This window comes from Botryllus schlosseri, chromosome 13 (genome assembly GCF_051294905.1).
Source record: "Botryllus schlosseri isolate E-star chromosome 13, Bs_hap1, whole genome shotgun sequence".
NCBI lineage: Eukaryota > Metazoa > Chordata > Ascidiacea > Stolidobranchia > Styelidae > Botryllus > Botryllus schlosseri.
The window spans coordinates 22,982,817-22,997,322 of NC_137248.1; the positions used below are offsets into that span (position 1 = coordinate 22,982,817).

The window sequence follows — 14,506 nt, forward strand, 5'->3', positions numbered from 1 at the left end:
TGGTGAGGGGGTGTCGGGGGGCGGTGGCACTTCATTCGTTGTCCAGGGGGGCGGTAGCTCAAAAAAGTTTGGGAGACACTGAGCTACACCTATCACTTCAAACAACTGGACGGACCTCAACTTGTATCGTATCACTGTGCCAAAATGTACATCGTTCAAGATAGCGTCGTCATTCTGATTAAGATGCGTTTATTATATGCAGTAACTGAACACTGGAGAGTAAGAACGATCAATTTCCATAATATGAGGCAGAATGCGATCGAAATTGGAACAAACCCAACTTCTGGAATTTTAGCAGGTCACTTGAATTGCGATTTTTCTGCACATTCGAAGAATATTAGAGTTTCCTTCTGTCTATCAACCAGTCACAAGATGAATTTTTGCCGCTTTTACAACTGAAGAAGTTAGCTAAGTATGCAATCGGCTAAAATTATTCGTCACTGAGTATGACACGTTCTGAAGGGCCTCGATTACATTTGCTGAAAAATATAGCAAAATTCGGTACAGGTATTGTCAAAAACATGAAATCGATGCGTAAGTATATCGAACTAACAATTTTAAGACGAGCTTGCATTCAGAACTCCTTGAAAATGCGGAAACGAGAAAAACTTGACAAGAAATTCGAGAAAAATCGCAGGAAAAACGCGACAATCGTTCTTCATCGGAAATAGCACCATACTGAAAAATGATCACGAGTAGTACATTATGACAAAAATATAACAGTTAATTCTGAACAATATAGTAGAGTCACGCGCAGGAAGAGACTGTCGACTCTCGAAAGTATATATGCGGAAATTGGCCCCACGAAAACCATGTCTGGAACAACAAGCCGTCCCAATCTCGTCAAGTAGCAGAATTAATAAACGGCGCTGTTCCGAAGGGGTCCAGATTTTCAGTGTTCTGTGAGTTATCGGAAGCGAGGCATGTTGTGGCTTGGGCGAATGGGGCGTCGCCAAAGGCGTCCACGGAAGCGCTGGATTGCAGGTTGCCTGACCTGATAAAGTTCAGCAATCAAAAAACCGAAAGATCTACATTGCATTAAAAGGTCATTTTTTCAGCTATTTAGTTTTCGCTAATATGGTTTCACTGCGGTAGACAATTTTGGTATGAGAAGAGCACCAATCTTGATCAAACTGGCAGAGGTGGTCAGTAACGAAGTACTTCTACTTTTTGAAGTACTTGAAGTAGATTTTGCCTACTCAAACTACTTTCAAGTAGTTATGATTTTAGACTACCTTTCAGTTTTGTAGGCAAAAATAAGCGTAGAATGCCTACTTACTTACTTACTTGTGAACCAGCACTCCTACTTCTACTTAAGTAGAAATTCCGGCGTTACTTCTACTTCTACTTGAGTAGCGACGGTGACTACTTTGACCACCTCTGCAAACTGGTAACTCCAGAAGTAGACCAGATCTATTTGGTAGACTTCTAGTTTTTAGAATAAAAGTTTTAGTTTGCTGGTTATGATCTGAGCTGTGATAAAATTTTAACGAATTTCGAAAACTCAGCATCGTATTAGTGTCGAGCCCAATTTTAGCAGATTCTTTTCTGCATAATTGTAAATTTCTAGCAGTCTACCACGTGCTTAGAAGCCCTCTGGATACTTCATGATGCGTTATTTTGAATTTTCAAGAATTTCTGGAAGAGACATGTTTCCCACCATGCCAACCGTCAGATTGAAATACTCCACCCCCCAATTTGGGCAGGGTTGTAACCAAGTCACAAAGCTCCGAGTCACAAGTCATTCTCACTTTTACGGTTTTGACTAGAGTCAAGTCGAGTCATTTTCAATTCACCACCGAGTCAAGTCCGAGTCCAAGTCATCGAGCAGAAGTTCGAGTCCGAGTCATGGTATTATGACTCGAGTCCGAGTCCAAGTCATTGTGTTGACTGCTCAGTTTCCAGTTAAAGTCATGATAAAGCCACTCCTATAACTCTGTTCGGTGATATCGAATGGTTCGCATTTATAATATACTAATTTTCCTCACTTTTAACAGTTTCTGGTCGCACTTTCAAGTACCAGTACCAATAGACGTAATCCCAATAGAGTTGTTACTTTACTGTTCTTCGAAATTACAATGATATGTCGGTCTTGGTCGGCTGAATCTCGAGTCCTATGACTTGGTTCGAGTCATGCGCAATGACTCGAGTCCAAGTCGAGTCAATACACAAATTGACTCGAGTCGAGTCGAGTTATTTCCGTATTTTGAGAAAATGACTCGAGTCAAGTCGAGTCATCAAAAAATCGTGAATCCACTCATTACAACCCTGAATTTGGGCGCAAGGAATTTTTGTGAGACAAAAATTTCGAACCAAATTTTAAAAAGCTAGACTCTATACCTTATTACTTCATGAATTATAGCAACAACAAATTTTACCAAACAAAACTGTACCCTACCAATTAAAGGTAATCTGGAATTTTTATGACCATACCTATTCGATTGGAGTTTGTGACAATGCTTTGGGTTGATCACAGCTTCTAAAAAATGTCATTTTCACTAACGTGCGTGGCTTTAAACTATGTTTGGTATGGTCTGATATGACCAATCGAGGTTTTAAAGATCCCACAGCGGATAAAAAGCTTCGCCACTATAATTCACGTCGCTAATTAAGCTCTTAGTACAAAGGAGTATATAATTTCCGTACTAGAAAAACAGGACCGAATACGGCTGCACGGACCTGTTCTAGTCGGACGGTTGCATTTTAAGGACCGTTTCACGCGATAAGTACCCCCTAAAATCAAACCCAGCGCCTTTCAAGGCGTGACACTGCCGCGCTTGTCGCTTCCGTCATTTGACTTTGCGTTGACTTACTTCAGAGGCTTTTTCACAAATTTCTTCTTCCGATCGCCGGCGCAATCGGCTGGACCGTTACCGGGACTCGCGCTGCTGTTGGTATGGTACGGATGCGTTCCTCTCGTGCCACCCCCGCTGCTGCTGTTGCTGCTACTTCGCGACAGTCGGTTTCTGGACTTTGTGTTGGAATCTGTGCGGGAACGCGTTTTCAGAAAAAAAATGCCTCACTCAATAAGAAACGAGCTAACGGAAGTGATCGCAAAATCGGTGAACTTTCAGGGGCCGCCCACAGACAGAATTCTCAGATTTTCCAAATTCGATCATAATCGAAAAACTTGGAAATGGATTTAGATTCCGAATTAAAAAGACATACAACAAAAATAATTTCAGTTCATATCAAGCCAGAGTTCATCCTTGTAAGCACGGTAATAGCAACAGTCTGTGCACTATGCTTCATGCGTTTCCGCATGGCTGTAGCATTTCCATGAAAAGTGGAAATTAGTTTAGAATTAATGTTAGAGCATAGAATCATTTCGTTCCAATTTGTCTAACTAGCATTATCTAGTTGTCCAAGTCTGCCCACAGAGGTATAATCATGATAGAGGTGGTCAGGTAAGTTGAGAGGTACACCTGCTTTTTCAGAATATTCAAGTAGCTTTTGCAGTAGAAATTGCAGCGAAAAGTCAATACTGTGTGCTGCGACTAAACCCCTCCCTCACCTGACAAGCATGGCATTTTGTAAGAAAATAATTACTCACCCCGAGGAGTACTATCTTTGGATAGGGACAGCCTTTTCCGGGCAGCCGCTTCTTTAGCTGCGCTCTTGCGGTTTTCTTGCAAATGAGTGAAATGAAGATTGAGTTTCGGGGTGGTTAGAGCGGACTGCGATTCCCGAAGCACGTTGCCGGCGTCGGGCTGCAAAAAATGTTGATATTTTAATGTTGATACATGTGATAGTTAGTTGGCATGGTGTTTGAACCAGCTGCCATGGTACGCAAACAAAAATACTAAAGTGCGTGGCACATATTTTCTACTCCTTTTACAGAAATCCTTAATGGGAAACAAACCAGGTACCAAATGCCCCCCTAACCACAGAAATTCAGTACGGTGCAATGGAACTTATAACCTTTTCAGAGAGATCCACTTCATGGGCACTACGATAAATGTTGTCAGAGTCACAATTAATAAAACCGTGCTTGGCAATTAGGCCAACAAAGTCCGCGTAAGTCGTGGTAGCGTATCACACACTTAAAATACATTATCTTCGCAGAGTTTTTCGAAAGTGCATTCTAGACTTGAGGTCAATAGACCTCGCTGGGTACCAATTCTGTTGGTTGATCGATTGGGTGGTTAAGGAACTTTCTCTTGCATTACGATGTACATCCAACGACCAAATAGACCATCTCCGATGAATTGCATTGCACAACAGCAAATAACAGGATAACATATTCATATATTTGTACTCTAAAACACAAAGAACTATTTACAGATTTCACTAAAAATTTTGTATCGCAGGGCTTCTTAAACAGGAGTCCAGCCCATTATATTATGGCAATAACGAGATTGTGACTACCTGGTTGAGTCGTTATTTAGCTTATTTTAGGCACGAAACAGCCGAAATAGAGTTTAGCACGATGTGATGCCCTTCCAGTCATTGGCTTCTGAAATTTAGGGGTACTCACAAGTCGCAACCTCCTACAAACTTGAAGGGGCCCGATATCAAAAATGTTAAATGACCCCCGCGGTGAACTGCATCACACCCTAAATTGCTCAGTTTGTAGCTAGCAACCCCTTCCAGATCACCTTGGGAGCCACTGGATTGTTTACACCAGTGAAATTGTAAATTAGAAGTTAGATTATGAATATTCTGAAAGTGCAGACTTATACTTACAGTAAATGGTGTTGCACCGAACGGGTCTGTCCCAGCAGCAGGGGCGGTCATCGCAGCATCCCCAAACGGCGCGTCATCAAACGGGTTATCCTGCCGGGCCGCTTCTTCCGGTAAATCTGCGGTCAAGTTGGCAGGCGGGACAGCTGCCACGTTGAACGGCGACGCCCCAAAGGGGTCCGACTGAGCAACGCGGCTGAACGGCGCGTTGGCAAACACACCCGACCCGGCAGAGCTGGCTCGAGATTCCCTCGTGGCCACTGGGGTTTTGCTAAACGGGGTGAGTCCAAACTCGTCTGTAGACAGGGATAGGGTCAAAGTGAGATTTCACAGGGAACAGACCACGGATTACGGATAGTCACCAGAGGTGGTCGGTAGCCACCACGGGACTCGAGTAGTACAAAGTCGAACAATATATCACATTGAAATAAACACAAATATTTTCGTCTGACACTAGTCAGAGGGTAATCATCAGCAACTAGTAGAGAATTGGAAAGACTTTTGGATATCAACAATCGAATAGTGTATTCATATTGAAATGAACCTGAATATTTTCGGCTGACACTCGCCAGGGGTAATCGTCAGCAGCTAGTAGAGAATTCTAAATTTTTTGATGGTACATATTTTGTGATTGTTGATAGGCTATACGATGTTCTTTTGAATTCTCTACTAGTTGCTGACGATGACCCCTGACGAGTGTCAGCCGGAAATATATTCGGGATCATTTTAATATGAATATACTATTCAATTGTACATTGAAGTTCTGGACCTCCAAGAAGCTGTACAGTACAAATACCAACAATCTTACCATGAAATACAAAGTTGTATTGAATTCCCTACAAGTTTCCAAAGATTACCCCTGATGAGTGTCAGCTGAAGAAAATAGTAGAAAACGATTATCTGAAGTACGTCGACAGTCACAAAAAGTAGATGTGATTAAGGGGGCGCATACTTTGAGCAGTTCAGAGGAGCGCGATTTCTGACAACCATGACAAGTGAATCCTAAACACAGGTGTGGTGCTCAGTGGAAAAACACTTCTGCCTTTTTCTGAATGCTCAAGTAGGTTTTGCTTCCACTTCTACTTGCATGTGTCTTGGAAATTCCTACTCCTTGCAATGTAGTCACTTTTATTGGAGTAGCAATGCCTACTACTTTATATATAATGGCAAGACAGGCTTTACCTGTTGGATCTTCACAGCCGGCATCTAGTGCTGTATCGACTGCATCATCCTCCTCCATAATGAGAGGCTTGTTTCCGACGGCATTTTCCTCCAATCTCAACTGTTCCGTGTCTTCGTCGGAAGATGAAAACGACGACTCGGAATCCTGGATAGGCACTCTCTTTTAATGATACAAGACAAATGCCGTTAAGATACGATGACAAGATGAGAGTTGCAGAGGTAGGATAGAGAGATATCATTCCTTATATTGTCGCAAATATATGGAATACAGGACACAAGTTTTTAGGAAGACACTCTTGGCGGTACAGAACTTGAATATACGATTGAAAAATGTACTAGTATAGAAATAAACCTGACTATTTTCATGACACTCGTAAGGGGTAATCGTCAGCAACTAGTAGAGAATGGAGAAGAACATTGCATATCAACATTCTTATCAACAACTATACGTTACAGGCATGAAAATTCAAATATTTGAATATTGAGTATAAATTTATGGCATTAATTCTACTTCAACAAGTACCAATGCTTACTAATTTGACCACATCTGCTTCTAATCAGTGAAAGAAGCTGGCATTGAATCAATGAAGTCTAAAGTGTCTCTGGCAATGGGACATCACTGTTACATCATTACTGGAATCACTATTAGAAAGTAACAACACAAATTGAGTCACGGAAATCAATCCATACTTACTTTCCGAACTATCTGCACTTGAAGCTTGATCGTCTGAATATCCAATCACCCCAAACACCCGATACCCCTTGGAATTAACTGAAGACATGACAGGTATTGACTTTTCCTCTGCTACATTGTCGACAAAGCCAGACTCGCTGGCGAACGCGTCGGCGCGAAAGCTATTTTGCGGCACTACAGTTCCTTTTTCTATCGACACGCGGTTAAATGCTTCTTCGTTGGTAATATTTACATCTTCTACGTCACGCACGGACACAGTGGCTTCTACAATATGATTATCACGCTCAAAATTAGTCTCTAAATGACACGCGTCGCCGGTTAATGGTGGTTCTTCGACGTGTGTTGGCAGTTGTTCGCTACCTGAAAAGACGGAATGAATTTAGGACTAAAATTAAGACAGAATAAATTCAATTAGTGTTTCTCCAAACTCCTTTTTGAATGACCACACTTCATTCTGTATGTTGACACATGCATCGACAACATTTTGAGTCGCCAAATAACATTGCAATGAATTCTCATGTCCCGATACCAGTAAAAAATATCAACTCACAAGGCAATAAGTGACCGACAAAGCTGAATGCATACAAAACAACATAACTGAAGATGCAAACAAAATATAGTTGAAAGTTTTCCCAGCAAGTCGTAGCGCAGGAATTGGTAATTCCTCGAAACCATGGTTATACAATAATTATAATGCAATAGTGCCACACTTGGAGCCAGGGAGGACTACGGTTCGATTTCACTTTTATTTGTCCTAACCGGGGAACATAGGTGGCGTTTTTACGAGCCAGATCCACCTGACTGGACTTTTGTCACATTATTCCACACTTTCAATGACCCTTCTATAAGGGAACGCAGAGAATTGTTGGAAAATACTGTCAGAAGTCGCTTCAGCCAAGCCCTTATTCAACCCCAAGATAGCTGCACAGCTTCCTATCCAATCCATGACAAATGCGCCAGTCAGCTCTTGCCTTCTGCAAATGACATGCGACAGGTAGCCATGCAAGTGCTCAACCACTCAAGTAATGTAGCTTCATTTTATTACACTAATATAGTGCTTTTGTTGTCAATTTGCCTGTACTTCAGATTTGTCAGCCAATTTGTCTGGTGGTAAGTAGTTTTTCAATAGATTTGGATTATTTTCAGGAGTGGAGTCTTAAAAACTAACCACCGACATACTACTGCATCGAAATTAATGAAGTAAAAAAGTAGCACCTATCTTCAGCGCCAGTAGCTATGAGTAATGGTAACATGACAAATTGAATCCCACTCATGGTATGCATATGCGCAGATCGTGTGTATGTATATCATGAGTCGGTGTATATGCCGCAAAAACATCAAGGACAAAAATAAACTACGTCCTTTCCTTTCCTATGGTATCGTCCGCAATCTTCAAAAAACTCGCAAGTCTTATTACTACTGCTTGAAGTAGCAGTAGGCTCCCTCACAGGCTCGTTAGACCATGGTTGGAGTCTTGGTTGTAACACTGTCACATCGAGCAAAAATGCTAGTAACACCGGTGGTCCGAGATGGATAGTAGGTTGATGAACCTTGCTCGGATTTTTTCACAACCTCAGACTTTTGTTAATTGCATTGCATCATATCTGGCGCTTAACATTGTACACTGTGTGTTTTGAGCAAATGAAAATAATAGTAGCGCTGGTTATGATTATTAGCAAATAACAAGCGGCAAGGTAACGCATCACAACTGAAATCGGTTGAAAAGAAAACGGGCCCGTGCGTGATTCACACCTCCGAAACCCTGCCAAAAGCGTTTTTGAGGGGAAGACTTTGGTCTGCGCACCGCGTTCCTCCGGAAGAAGGGTCTGCACATCTAAAAATAGGACAACCGTGACCTGTATTTTGCCGGAGACACTCGCGCACAAGCTCACGCCAATGTTGTTGTTTGCATAGGCGGTCAGTAATAAGGCAGTTTTACTTTTTGAGATAACCCAATTGGTGGGGTTGTCACTAAAGCGATATTTTACACAAAAAACTGATATTTTGACCAAAAAAGCAACATTTGAATTTCCTAACTGGAAAGTATCGTTTTTCAGTGATTTCCGTCAGTCATTTTGCATCACACGCGAAGATTCATATTGCCATTTTGAAAAGTAAACCTCCGATTTAGTACTAAAAGTGTGTGATGCTCGGCTAAACACTGACATTTTCTTGAAAATTTTTTGGAATACCCAACAAAATCCTGCAAAATTGCAACTTCTACTTGTAATGAAGTCAACGATTATTGCATTAGATCTTGAAAAAAAAAACAGGAGGTTGTCAGCAACAAGGAGCTTGTACCCTTGTACTTTTTCAGACTTCCCATTAAGTTTTGTCACGAAATAGTTCTCAAAGGTTTCTAACTAATTTCACTGCTACTTGCATTCAAGTATCATCAATGACTGCTTCCGTACAAGAAGAATCCTGCTTCTAGTATGTCTTGTACTGTGTTTTCTTCGAGGTATTTCAACTAGAGCATGACTGATATCTCAATTTCGAGCCCATGCTCATATTGCTCATAAACGTATGTTTACCAATATAGCTGATATTTTCAGCAAGCATTAAAATAGGACGTTTTCTCAACTAGACAATCTAAAAATAGATATCCCACATAAATCTCATTTAATTGCGTCCAAACTCCAGCTGAGCAAAAAACTAGTTAACAGCATTCCAGTATTGTCACTGGTAAGTGAACTCTCATGGTCGTCAAAATTTAACGCCACAGTACCTCATGCCCTCTCACTTGGTATAGTTGTAGGAGTGATGATGTCATTGTTAATAAGTATACAGAAAAAGACAAACGTCTCTAATTATAGCTTCACGTTAAATTGGTAGGGAAAATTGAAATTCTTTTATACATATATTTATATTGGGCAGCTTTTACGCAAATAATTACAGTTCCGACGTCGGAGAAAATCAGCAGCAGCTTTTGAGAGCCTTGGATATGAGAAAACGATAAAAAGCCTGCAAAAGAATTAAGAGCCCACCTGCCTGAAAGGGCTTTGCTCCGAATAAATCCTTTTGAATGTCATCGAATCCTTCGGTATCTGTGATGAGACATCGGTTGAAAAATGCGAAAAATCCGGGAATAATGAAATCAGGCGATGAAAATTACTTTGCTCTGTATTCCTAGTGGATAAAAACTCGTCGAATTCCTTGTCGGCGTCTGGCTCTGGTTTGGATTTCATGAAAACATCGCCGTTGAACGGATTCCAAACTTCCATGTCCGGGGTCAGGCTGTTGTTGCTGGTGCCTAATGCAAATTGAGTAGTAGTTAAGATTTTGCTCACTTTCTACATTCAAAATTTTAATGGAAGGAGAAAATGTTAAGGTTTAAAAAATACTCTCAAGTAAGTAGTTTCAAAGATAATATTCGCTTTCAGATTTCACTGGCTACTGTGCTTGATAAAACTGTTAGGTTGCCTCAAAAGAAATGCTGCACACCAATTCTGTCTTAATTCCAGCCTATAGAAACGCAGCAATGCTTCTACAGGCTGGAATTGAACCGAAATTGGCGTGCTCACCAAGTTCTTTGTTTCTGAAATACAACCCACTGCGTATAGCAGTATAAAACTAAACATTCACGTGTGCCAAACCAAGTCATCCGTACAATCAATGGCCGGACAGAGTATTCTACATCTACAGCAAAGGTCTCCATATATCATACTTTTATGACGGGCATCCGTAGCTCCTAAAAAGTTAGTGTCCGCAGAGGTACTGAATTCGTTCTGCCGTACGGATCTTGAAATACCTAGAAAACAGTAGAATTGCAAGAATGGTTATGATGCAACGCAAGCAAACCACTTACTTGTAATATCGCTCTGTGCCCTTCTGTGCTTCCTTATCCCTGAGTCCGACATATCACCTGAATAGAAAAATGTGACAATCATTATTCATAATAAAAATTCAGTATTCTTGGTCATTTACCGCAAGAGATATGTGACGTCGTGAACAGTTTTCATAGGCGTCATGCTAAACCCACTATTGTAACTTGCAAAGGCCAGTTATGCAGTGACTAACACTGGTCCACACAATATTTGCTCATGCTGTGTCTGTCTGGGGCATTTCTACCTAATTTGGGGGCGGTGAATCTTGAATCTGAATCCGCTGATGGGCCACAGGTAGGCGACTAATTGAAAAAAGTTGGTAAAAAGTTTACATCTTTTATTGCTAGTGAATAATTTGTTCATATTGTAATAAATCCGAATTCTTTTGGCTGACACTCGTCAGGGGTAATCGTCAGCCACTAGTATGTTAATATCAATAGTTGTATATCCAAAGGTCTTATGAAATCATTACTAGTTAGCTGACGTTACCCCATGACGAAAATATTGGGGTTTATTTTACTATGATCACATTTTTCAATAGTAGCCTATTGAAGTTTACCAAGAGTCTCTTTTATTGCTGCAATTATATACATGACCATATTTCCAAATTTTCGTATGAAAACATCGACTTAAAATCATTGTGTCTCAATTAACGGGCAATTTTCACTGTTTGCTTACTTCTTGTCATGAAGACAAATAGACATAGATCCCCTTATAGTTCAAACAGGTTATACTTTCAAAATGTAAACTGGGCCGCAACCAAGAAAAGGTTTAGACCCACTAGCCTAACCTGTTGATGGGCGGTAATTTAACTGAGTTAGGAGACACTGGGGTGATCTCCAACACTGGCGCATTATCCGCGATGCCGGTTAAAGCATCAGCGCTTTCCGATCTCTGCACCGGTTTAGCCTGCGGGGCCATGGACTGGTGCTGTTGAACGTGCATGGCTTGCGCTTGCTGAGCTTGCAGTTGCAGATGGGCTTGCATTTGAGCCTGTAGTTGCATCATTTGAGCCTGAGCCTGCATTTGACCCTGCGAGCCTTGCGAAGCCTGAGAAAAAAAGGCGGTACGCTTTCAAGTACGTTACAAGGCTCATGATAACAAGCCAGGGTAAACCGTTGGAACGGAGTATGTGAGAATCACTCATTATAATGTCAAAAGAGAATGGACAACGCAGAAAGTTCCAATATGTGCCTTTTATGTGGCCACCAATAAAATATATATTCTACATCACATAAAGATAATTTCGTATTATTTCGGCCAAACCTATTTCATAGCATTTTGTGACACTGCTGCAGGTTGATCACAGAAATATAATTTCCGCTGACGCGCGTTGAGTAGCTTTTTAGTGCATATTTAGGAAATGATGATTTGAACAATCCAGGTTTCAAGGCTTCCACAATCCAAAGTGGGCAAAATGTATCAAAACTATAATTCTTGCTAATACAATAATTATTACTGAAAAGATGGGTATAACTCCGTATGGTACTCGATTAAATCAATACCCATCTCGAATCATTACAATTAACGGCCGATTGTGCCTAGCGCAACCCTTGTGAATTCGGTCGAAAAAAGCATTGCTCGAAATCGGAATGTCTTAATCTGTAAGTAAGATAAATTTTCATTTTATTTAATTTTACCAAAATAGCATACGTACGCGTATAGGCGAGTTGATAAAGTTTATTTTCAGAGGAATGCGAGCAAAAACACACACATATTGGTGGCAGGTCTAAGATTTTGTAACGCAGAGACCCAGTTCATTCAATTACGAGGTAATTTCAGACTCCCATCAGCTTTATCGCATAGCGAATCAAACAGTCTCCCCAAAGTTGGTTCAGGCAAAAATTGTCACATTCCAATGAGAAATCTTCTTCAGAAAGCAAGAAAATCATGCCCCTCAAATAACGTCCGCAACAATCTGCGGTTTAGTTTACACTAACCTGACCAGCCTCAACATCATATCATAACATCAGTCAACGTTGTAACAGCAGAGCAAACACCTGCATCTGTCATCAGCTATCACAATATTTGTAATGGTTTATGATATGTTATAGTAGAGGTTGGCAAATTACGGCACGCGAAAACCTCGAGAAACGTTGTAAAAACGTTGATATAATGCGTACAAAAAATCAAATTACTACGGGTGCTTGATTAAACTTTTTCTTGATATATTGCAACATGATAACGATAAGTTATATCCTTAAGACAGTAATTTTCATTTCGCCTCGAGGCTCATGTATTTTAAAAGGTTTCAATTTCTAAACATCACAGAAAATGAAATGTAAATGAATGTGGTCCTTGATAGCTAAATAGTCTACCCATCCCTGTGTTATAGCAAACTGCACCGTTAACGCTAGCCTAGGCTACAAATTCTACAGTATTCTGTGTAGTTGAGCGCGAGTCATACCATGGTCAGCTGGTTGTTCAATTGTTGCAATTGTTGCATGATCTGCATGTACTGCTGCTGTATGGCTTGACCTTCCTGTTGCATGTGTTGAATCTTGGGTTGAAATGAGATGATGAAGTAACGCAGTGAATTTCTTCTCAAGTAGAATCAGTGATATCCTATCAATAAACACCAGGCCTGATCTCACCAAAAATAATGAAAACGGTTCAGTAGGTGTTGTCTAAAATTGTCACCCCTTGAGCAGGTAGTGCAAGTAGGCAACACCTCTTGAGCACTACGAAAGAGTTGTTTCCAAATTAGATTACATAATTGCAATTATAGCTGAATAGTCTTTTTCAAATTAGATTAAAATTAGACTTGCTACATTTGCAAAAACTTGGGAACCTAATCAAATTCCTAACTAGTAAGAAATACGACAAAAATCTAGTTTAGTCAATATCAAACTGGAGGTCATTCTGAAAGCCATGAAAATGGCCGACTAATGTCTGTAAACCAAGCTTGGCTGGTGTCTAACTATACAGTTCTCTTGAAGCGGTGGTACCCCAACCTTTTTCGACTCGTCGCTACCTCATCAAACTCGACACAAATTTTCGGCGATTGACCCAGTGACAATATAATTTTCGGCGGTCTAGCCTGAATGTACGTCAAATCAGAAAAGAACCTTAAATTTAAACGAAAGTGAAATATTCATGCGATCATTTTACAAATAGTGCCAAATATTTCCAGTAAAAAGTTGGTTGCATGAAAAATCCAAAAAACTTGCAAAATTTTGCATGGAAAATCGAAAAAAGTGGCAACAAGTTTCATGAAAAATCGAAAAAGTTGCATGAAAAAAATGTAGAAAAGTTGCAAAACGTTGCAATATACGAATCCCCCAAACAGCTTAAAACACCATACTACATAACTTCTGAGTATTTAGGAAGCTGCCGCAAGCTGTAAAAAAATGTTGCAAAAACTTGACCTACTTATGAGACTGAACCCTGGTTTGATGTGAACTTCATTCAATGGCCAAGTGTTCGCGAATTCAGTAAATCTCATTCTGATCTAATTTGAAAAGGAGTGTGTGTCGCTATAATTCTAATGCTAGTCTAACTTTGAAAAAAACTGGCTCAAATTATAATTTAATTTAAAAAAGTTGAAAATTTTTTAGTTGTCCAAGTTCGACCGCTATCCCCAAACAACCATACCTTAATCAGGCTGACCAAAGCGGGCTGTTGCGCGGCTTGGTTGTTGAGCGCCGCTAGGCTGTGCTGCACCATCGCCATCCGTTGTTGCAACACCTGCGCTTGCTGTTGCAGTTGCGTGGCCTGCTGAATGACCTGCGTCTGCTTCAAAACAAGCGCGGGATCGACAGCGGCGACGGGAGCTTGCTGTCGCGGTGTCGGGACTTGCGGACGTGAAGCAGCCTGCAAACATATGCACATCAGGATAACATTGGTTAGCTCAGTGGTTCTCAACCAACAAATGTTCCTGACCGAGGAACTTTAGACACTTCAAAATCAACTCAAAATGTATGAAACGCAAAAATCAATATTAAAGACTTCATATAATGCTGTTTTTTTTCACACTACACACGCTATATGTAGCTCCATTGAAGGTTCTGTGAGCGAGGCTATGTTAAAAACCACTAACTTAATATTGATTGTTCAGATTCTTTGACAGAAATGCAACTGTTGCTTGGCACTCGCTATTACACTGCCAAATGTACTGTCG

The 14,506-nt window shown here is 40.6% G+C and overlaps 1 protein-coding gene across 3 annotated transcripts; it reads right to left on the reverse strand.

Annotated features, from left to right (window-relative positions):
* Positions 1 to 172: 172 nt before the first annotated feature.
* On the reverse strand, positions 173 to 14,138 carry LOC145453728 (uncharacterized). Of its 3 annotated transcripts, XM_080331708.1 has the most exons (14): positions 13,981 to 14,138; positions 12,794 to 12,951; positions 11,199 to 11,436; positions 10,368 to 10,424; positions 10,227 to 10,310; positions 9,675 to 9,812; positions 9,551 to 9,606; positions 8,312 to 8,393; positions 6,556 to 6,919; positions 5,866 to 6,023; positions 4,687 to 4,979; positions 3,554 to 3,710; positions 2,814 to 2,985; positions 173 to 994 (listed from the first exon to the last, which is right to left on the reverse strand). In XM_080331708.1, exons 2-14 carry the CDS (start codon positions 12,875 to 12,877, stop codon positions 844 to 846), a joined length of 2,034 nt encoding a protein of 677 aa, XP_080187834.1. In that variant the 5' UTR covers positions 12,878 to 12,951; positions 13,981 to 14,138; the 3' UTR covers positions 173 to 843. The 3 variants fall into 3 exon arrangements, with proteins under 3 accessions (XP_080187834.1, XP_080187835.1, XP_080187836.1); XM_080331709.1 differs by lacking the exon at positions 8,312 to 8,393 and having other exon boundaries at positions 9,547 to 9,606; positions 13,981 to 14,137; XM_080331710.1 differs by lacking the exons at positions 12,794 to 12,951; positions 13,981 to 14,138 and having other exon boundaries at positions 11,177 to 11,388.
* Positions 14,139 to 14,506: the final 368 nt, after the last annotated feature.